Genomic DNA, 8925 nt, shown 5'->3' with positions numbered 1-8925 from the left:
TGAGAAATAAGATTCTCTGATCAGACCAAGATTGAACTTTTTGGTGTTAATTCTAAGCGGTATGTGTGGAGAAAACCAGTCACTGCTCATCACCTGCCCAATACAATCCCAACAGTGAAACATGGTGGTGGTAGCATCATGCTATGGGGGTGTTTTTCGGCTGCAGGGACAGGACGACTGGTTGCAATTGAAGGAAAGATGAATGTGACCAAGTACAGAGATATCCTGGAAGAAAACCTCTTCCAGAGTTCTCAGGACCTCAGACTGGGCAGAAGGTTCACCTTCCAACAAGACAATGACCCTAAGCACACAGCTACAATAACAAAGGAGTGGCTTCAGAACAACTCTGTGACCATTGTTGACTGGTCCAACCAGAACCCTGACCTAAACCCGACTAGAGACCTGAAAATGTCTGTCCACCAACGTTCACCATCCAACCTGACAGAACTGGAGAAGATCTACAAAGAAGAATGTCAGATGATCCCCAAATCCAGGTGTGGAAAACCAGTTCTGCATGTGCACTAATCATGGCTGCAATCTTAGTGAAATCAGCGCAGCAGGAATCTGAGTCACTGAAGGATTTAGGAAAACAACTGGTTTACCACCTTATATATGAGATCTTAGTAAATCCGCCCCTCAGTGTGTTAACATAAATTATTAGCTTTAGCATTAAAGTTAGAGGAGACAGTGTGTTAGAATGAGTTATTAGAGTTAGCATTAAAGTTGATTAGCTTTAGAGGACAGTGTGTTACAATGAGTCCTTAGTGTTATTTATTTATTTATTTTTTATTTATTCAGTTTATTTCTGACATGGTTACATTCACTTTTTTTTTTTACATTTTTTTTTTTGTACATGCCGAAAAAGGAGACGAGAGAAGCAGTTTGCTTATCTGGGTCCCGTCCCCTGTTTTACCATCGCAAATTTACATGGGTTTACATGTCTCTCTGGTCAAACATTCTTGAGTTGTTCTGAACAGTCCTTTTTTGTGTATTCTCATCTGTAGTCAGTGTTGTCTTGTTTTTATTCCTCCTCCTCTCTATCGTTGTTCGTGTTGGCCTTGTTCCCTGCCAGACGTTGTTAGCATTCCTCCAGTTCAAGAATAGTTCCTCTTTCGAAGGTGTTTGGAAGTTTTTTTCTCTTTTCATCCATAATGTCACCACTCGGGAATGTCTCTTTTGGACACACAAGTTTGCAGCTTGTTTTGTCTCTACATCAAGGTTAATCCAGCTGTTGTTAGTTGTATTGGCAGTGTTAGCTTTAGTATAAGCGTTAGTGTAAGAGCCGTACAGGGTTTGGTTGTTTCTCACCTGTTTCTAAATGAAGTTCATGCATGTGAATGTGTATCGTGCGCACACACAGAGTATTCACGCTTCTGCACCACGGTAATTGGGCGTGGCAATGTGGGAGTAGTTTATATTAGTACGTGCGCTCACCTGGAGGTGTGTTTTATTTGGCTTGCATCATGCTGGTGGGGAGAGCAACTTTCTGTTGACCACATCATGTTGTGATCCATCTACAATCTGCACTGTCATCAGGTATCTTTACGAGGGTAGATATGTTGCAAAATGTGAAGTTGTAGAATGTGATGTGAGCTTGCGTATAAAAAAAACACACGTAAAATAAATTTAACGTCACAAATGATGAGAAAAAAATGTATCGACTGATATTTACACATAAAATTACAGCTGCAAACTTGTAATCCAACATTTATTCACATGTTTTTTAATTACTTGTATAAATGATCATTTACGACCACAACTCTCTGGTTATAACGTCTCTAATCTACCTCTACACAAACACAAACTACTTTTCTCGTGTGAATCTGAGCTGCTTGAGTTTTGCAACACATTTTGTGAGAAGTTTGTAACAAAACTGATTCATGCTCGTAGGAATGGCTCCTCCCCTCTCTGCTCACCCATGTGTGAGATTGACCAATCAGAAGCGAGGATTTGGAGACAGAGCGCTGTGTCTTTTTAACACAGCAGTCAGTGATATAACTGAAACAAGTCATTTTTATTCACTGTAAAGGCAGGATGCTGAAATTTACCTCCACAGATTGTTAGAAAAAAGTTAAAGTCATTTATGAACAAAAATAGTGATGAAGAGTGATTCTCTTTGTTTATATTTAGGTTAATAATATGTGGAGATGAGGATCTAGAGCTGACAGCTGATGTAGTGGCCAAGCGTTTAATGTATTTTACAAAATCTACAATCTGTATAATGTGACGAAGCAATAAAACAATGAATATGTATGTGTCTCATAAAAATGAAGATTTTGTAAAATTCGTTCAACGCTTGCAGCACAAATTCACACGAGAAAAGTAGTTTGTGTTTCTGTAGCGGTTGATTCGAGAAGTTGTAACCGGAGAGTTGTGGTTGTAAACGATCATTTATGCAAGTAATTAAAAAACATATGAATAAATGTTGGATTACAAATTTGCAGCTGTAACTTTGTGCAAATATAAGTCTGTACATTTTTTTCCATAATTTGTGACAATAAATTTATTTCACGTGTATTTTTTATACACAAGCTCAAATTACATTCCACAAGCTCTCACATTTTGCAACATATCGACCGTCATATATCTTAAGGCAACCACTGCATGCTATTAACGTAAGTGCCTATGTCTCCAACGCAATCTGGAACAATAAACCTTCCCACTTAGTGTTATATCCCTCCTTGCAAAAAGTGGCGTTTCGTCCATATGCCACAATATCCTGTCAAAAGCTGTGTCAAAACACGGATTAAATGTCAAGCATTTATTGACATTGTTTGGATCGCTGTCAAAGTTGTAACGATAGACGTGAACACAGGTCTCGTAAACCTCATTACTGCTGCTGCATTACACATGTTGTGTCTCACAGTCGTCTCGGTTAAAAATCATTGTATGTTTTGAAAAACGTTTTGGATTGTCATTGCACTATTTTCCTGCTCAGCTGAAGCTTCGCTGTTCTGTTGGATTTGGGACTTTATCAGTGTAACCACTGCCATGCATAAAGAAAGAATAATAATAATAATAATAATAATGCATCAATTTTATATAGCGCTTTATCATAGACACTCAAAGTCGCTTTACAGAATTAAGGCATTATTCTTTCACTCCACACTTAGTGGTGGTAAGCTACTATTGTAGCCACAGCTGCCCTGGGGCAGACTGAATAGGGTGGAGTGTAATGTCCCTGTGGATTTGGGAATAAGAAAGAATGCATTGTACATTCAATGGTAAAGAAAAACAATAAAAATAAAAAAAGAAATATGGAAAAAAAAGAGAGGAAAAGAGAAGAAAAAGGAGAAAAAAAGGAAAGAAGAAAAAATAAATAAAGCAAAATAAACAAGGTGCTGTGATTTCTGCGTAAACTGCAGATTTTGTGTAATTTCTGGATATTTTGTGAATTAAATATAGAGTCTGAACATTATGCCAGATCGAATTTGAATGAAAAAAGTGAAAAAAGACAAGCAAAGCTTGCAATTAAAGCTTTTGAGCAAAATTGGAAAAGCTTCAAGATGAAAGAAAAGCCAAGAAAAATAACATGAAAAATGTTGAAAATGCTGAAAAGGTTCGATCATGGCTTTAAAATGTGTCCAGTTTGTTCAATGAGGCCAGCCAGCTCCATGATAAGGTTATTCCAATGGTTCCTGCTGAAGAACGAGAAAAACAAAATGCTTGGTTTGACGACGTTGAAGAACATAAATCTGCTTTTGTGGAGGAGGCAAATAAATGGCTGTTGGAGCTGCCAAAGGATGTTGATTCACATCAGAGCTCAGCAGAGGGCGCTGTTGGTCAGGCTGGTGTCCTAACTGAAGAGTCAGCTTTCAATGACAAAACAACATCATGTATTTTGAAAACAGTGATGGATTTGAAAAGTGCACCAGTGGATATTGGACCAAGTGACAGTGTTTCAAATACATCTAAAAGAAAAACAAGAGAACACAGCACTGTCGTATGAATCTGCTGTGTCAGCACCACTTCAGCCCAATTAAAGGCAGAGGCTGAAACTGCTGCTCTTATGGTTCGTCAGAAAATACTCAAAGAGAAACATGCTACACAGGAGCAACAGGAACAACTGCGACGCAAAATGGAAGAGCAGCAAGAACAGATGAGGAGGAAAACATGGACATAGAGTTGGACTCTTTTATAGCTAAAGTGAATGTGTTAAAAGCCTCAGAAGGTTCTAGTTTCTCTGTCAAATCAGATGGAATGAACTCTTATTTACAAAAGAGTAAAAATATGCTGTTAAATGTGGATGCTGCTCCATTTATTCCTGCATTCACTGCACAACCATCACCAACAAAGCTCATAAGGGACGCTGTGTCTTTAAGTGGTGCTGCTGTGAGGCCCAAAGTGAGTCACCAAACTCAGTTTCATACTGCAGTGATGGAGGTTGGCCTGCCAGCATTACCAACTGATGGAACACTGCATCAAACCATTCATTCATCCAGTGTGATCAAACTGAACCTACAACAAAGAATACATCTGATCAACATCTGATAACAGTGCTGGAGAAGCAGAATAAAATTACATCTTTACTGGTTGAACAACAGTCTCTTTTCCTTCTACCCAAACAAGACCTGCATATTTTTGATGGAGATCCATTGCAACGTCAAACCTTCATAAGGGCCTTTGAGCACAACATTGAGGACAGAGCTCCAAACCACAAAGACTGTTTGTATTATCTCAAACAGTCTACCAGAGGCCAGTCCCGTGATTTAGTTAAAAGCTGTCAGCACCTGCCACCTGCTCGTGGTTCGGAGTTTTGGAGATCCATTAAAAATTGCCTCCGCCTACATGGATAAGGTGCTCTCATGGCCTTTGGTGAAAGGAGATGATATCAAGGCACTGCAGGCCTACAGTCTATTGTTGCGTGAGTGCTGTAAAACCACAAGGCAGTAGTTTTGCCACCACTTTAGCACCTGCTGAGAAGAAAATAGAGCCTGTAAACAAAAGGGAGAAGAACTTGCCTGTAAAGGGATGTTCGTTTGTGGACATTCATTGGATGTTTGCCTTCTGTTGGATAAAAAGACACAAGATGAAAAGATGTCTTTTTTGAAGGAACACAGGATGTGCTTAACCCTAACCCATTGGGCACAAAAGTATGTATGTAATCTGAAGCACCCCACGTTGTTGCATGTCCACTGCAAAACAAAGCAAACAAGTTCCACACAGGCTCAGAAGGGAACTGTACGTTGTCAATCCTGCCTGAAACTTGGGATTTTCTTCAGAACAATGGTGCAAGAGAAAGTCGTGGACAGCAATATGTTGACAGATTTGGAAGTGGCTGGTCTGGAATCCAACAACTTTTGTGACTTGCCAGAGATTTTCACGCAAGGGAACATGCCTGTCTATCGAGGAAACTTTCTACAAAACAAAATACCTTCAGCAATGGCCGCATCTGAGGCACATACAGATACCTGAGGTTGAAACAGATGTGGATCTCCACATTGGAAACCCTGTACCTCAGGCACTGGAACCCTGGGAGGTGGTTCGTGCAGTGGGCGGGGGCTCTTATGCCATCAAGACCATCCTGGGCTGGATGGTGACAGTCCGCTCAGGGGAGATTGCCAAATAGTCCAACCATGTTTAAAACCTAATGTCACAGTAAACCGCATCTCGGTGGCAAAACTGGATGAGCTTTGGGAGAAGCACCTGAAGGTGGATTACCCTGAAACACAACAGGAGGAGCAACATGGATTATCAAAAGAGGATGAGCGATTCATGGAGTCAGTTTCGAATTCAGTCAAGCTGATCGATGGGCACTGCAGCATTGGTTTGCCAATAAAACAGAAATACCTAAAAATGCCAAATAAGACAGTTGCAGAACAACGTGCATTAGGTTTCAAGAAACGCCTGTCCAAAGATCCATCCTTTTGCTCAGATTACGTTTACAATCATGTCAGAGATGCTGAAGAATGGATATGCAGAGAGAGTTCCAACCAAGCAGTTAATACTCTGTGACAGAAGGGTGTGGCACATACCTCACCACGGGGTGAACCACCCTACAAAGAAAAAATTGTGCGTGGTTTTCCACTGCGGGGCCACATTCCAAGGGACTTCTTTAAACTCCCAGCTTCTTCAAGGACCTGATCTAACAAACCAGCTCGTTGGTGTCCTGACCAGATTCCGCAAAGAACCACTGGTGCTCATGGCAGATGTCGAGGCCATGTTTCATCAGGTCAAGGTGCCACCTGAAGATTGCGACCTGTTAAGATTCCTGTGGTGGCGTGATGGAAAGTTTGAAGAAGAGCTAGTTGAGTACAGAATGTTTGGCGCTACGTCCAGTCCAAGCTGTACCTGGAGATGTTGTGATGCTCATGGATGAAATGGCACCACGCAATTCATGGATTACAGGAAGAGTTTTGGATACTGTTTCTGACAGAAATGGACTAGCGCGCACACAAAGAATTGAAACTAAATCAAGCGTTTTGAATCGTCCGATTACAAAGGTCTGTCTTCTGCAGGAAGCAGATGAGCAGTGAAGATCGTTTGGATTATGAACTCTGAACTTTGGTTCGATATGGATGTACCTGAATGAACTCGGACATTTCCTGACTATGACGGTGGACAGCTCCACTGATTGGACTCTAACTCTTAATGAGTTATCACTTTTGTGCACCTTGATGGTGATTCTGTCTCCTACAAGCTTGTGGTGATGGATAATTATTACCATGTATTAATTAGGGGCTGGAATGTAGGAGCCGTATCTGTTGACCATATCATCCTGTGATCCATCCAAAATCTGCACTGTCATGAGGTATCTTAAGGCAACCAATGCATGCTACTAACATAAGTGCCTATGTCGCCAACACGATCTGGAACAATAAACCTTCCAACTTTGTGCAATTATTTGGCATGCGCGTCATCAGTGTTATATGCCTCCTTGCTTAGCCTACCGTGGTGTGGAAAAACTGGCTTTTAGTCCATATGCCACAATAGTTAGCTTTAGTGTTAGCTTTAATGTTAACATTACTGTGAGCATTAGTACTAATATTAACGTTAGAGTTAGCTTTAATGTTAACATTAGTGTTAGCATTAGTACTAATATTAGAGTTAGTGTTAGCTTTAATGTTAACATTACTGTTAGCATTAGTACTAATATTAACGTTAGTTAGCATTAACACTAGCTTTAGCACTATCATAAACGTTAGCTTTAGTGTTTGCTTTAACATTAGTGTTAGCATTGTCACTAACTTCATCATTAGTGTTGGCATTAGCATTAGTGTTAGCATTAACATTAGCTTAAGTATTAACTTTAACTTTAGTGTAGCATTAGCACTAACATTAGAGTTAGCATTAACATTAGATTTAGTGTTAGCTTTAGCATTATCATAAGTGCTAGCTTTAGTGTTAGCTTTACCGTTAACATTAAAGTTATCTTTAGCATTAGCTCACTCACTTTCCATTGATGACTCCATCAGGGTTGAGCATTGGTACGATCTTGAAGATGAAAGCTTCCCTGAGGCTGACAGCCAGAAGACTGGAGCCCATGAGGAACTCCATGGTTCCCTTCATCACCCAGCTAGCGTTGGTCTCTCCTGGATGGACTCTGGCTGACAGGAAGATCAAAGGACGGTTTCCTAAAGGAAAGATGAAGAAGAAGCTGATATGGTGATCATATTAGAAATGCTTTGGTTTGCTTGTGTTACACAATTACAGTGTTAATCACAGTAACCACAGTAACCGTAGTCCTCCCTCGTGTCTCAGTGATAAACCATAGTAACCATAGTAACTCACTGAGCTGATAGATGTTATCAGTAGAGCTGGACCCAGGCATGGCTGTGATGGTGATCAACGGACAAACGTTTCCACCCAGAGTCTCACACAGGACGTCCTGTCTCAGGTAGATCTGTGGAGTCCTCAGAGCTTCCAGTTTACGCAGATGCATCTGCACACGTTACATGTTACACTTTAACATCCACAACATCACAAGCACATGTATAGAGTTTATATAGAATTAATAGGGTTCACAGTTTAACATTCACAACCTGTAGGTGGCAGCACATCTACAGTTTATAGAATTACAGTTCATAAAGTTAATAGAACTCGTAGAGTTTATTGATTATATAGTTAGAGTAAATATCATGTAGGTTATAGTTTATAGTTAAGAGTTTGTAGGTTAAAAAGCAGGGGTCACCAATACGACGCCTGTGGGCCCCAGGTGGCCCTCACGAACCATGTGAGGGGTCCTCAGCAGCTCTAGTCACCAATGAGCTTCGTCTAAAATCTGATTTACTTTCCAGGATTCAAACTAACAAAAATAAATACAAATGACAGATGTAGTTCATATTTAGTAAAGTTAAATACTGATCCACGTGATCAAGTTTAAACATCTTTGAATGTTTATTTTCACTGAAACATTTAAATGTTTTTTAAGTGTTGCAGATCTAGTATATGGTCAGTGGTATGTTATATATAATATGATATAAATAAGATACATTTTAAAAAATGACAATTTTTGCAAATGTTACATGTTTTATACGATTAGTTAAAAGTTGTTTGTTAGTAGTTAGTAAAATAGGAAGATGATCAATTTCTATGAAATGTAGAAAATGATCCAGCAAAAAATAGAAGAAATTAAGTGTTTGAAACTGAAACATTTCACACCTTTTTAAGTGTCTGCTAGCATTACTTATTATCTAACTTCTAATTGAAGTGAAACATGAACATTTAATATTAAGGAAGCTCTTTTCAGTCTATTCACTACCTATAATATATATAAAGGTTATAGAATATTTAAACCCTATAAACTGTGTTCATAGTTTATAGTGCCGCACACAACCAAAACAATGAAATTTGGTACACTTATGGCACGTTCACACCAAACGCGTTTCGGACGTCAAAATCGTGCCTCACGCGCGTTGTTGGACGCTTGTCACCAGTGTTGAAGGTGGGGAGGGGCTTCTCTGTTGCAGGTGGTGTTCATACAAT

At 39.7% G+C, this 8925-nt stretch overlaps 1 protein-coding gene across 1 annotated transcript in view; it reads right to left on the bottom strand.

Moving 5' to 3' along the window:
- The window catches only part of agtpbp1 (ATP/GTP binding carboxypeptidase 1), a 74487-nt gene that overhangs the window by 24113 nt on the left and 41449 nt on the right, over window positions 1-8925 (bottom strand). Inside the window, 2 exon segments of the mRNA XM_028456435.1 lie at window positions 7394-7574; window positions 7732-7882. Of these exon segments, the coding sequence (XP_028312236.1) occupies window positions 7394-7574; window positions 7732-7882 (332 nt within the window).

This window comes from Gouania willdenowi, chromosome 9 (assembly GCF_900634775.1).
Source record: "Gouania willdenowi chromosome 9, fGouWil2.1, whole genome shotgun sequence".
Lineage (NCBI taxonomy): Eukaryota > Metazoa > Chordata > Actinopteri > Blenniiformes > Gobiesocidae > Gouania > Gouania willdenowi.
The sequence above is the reverse complement of the archived record's forward strand: the minus strand, read 5'-3'. Positions and strand labels throughout refer to the sequence as shown.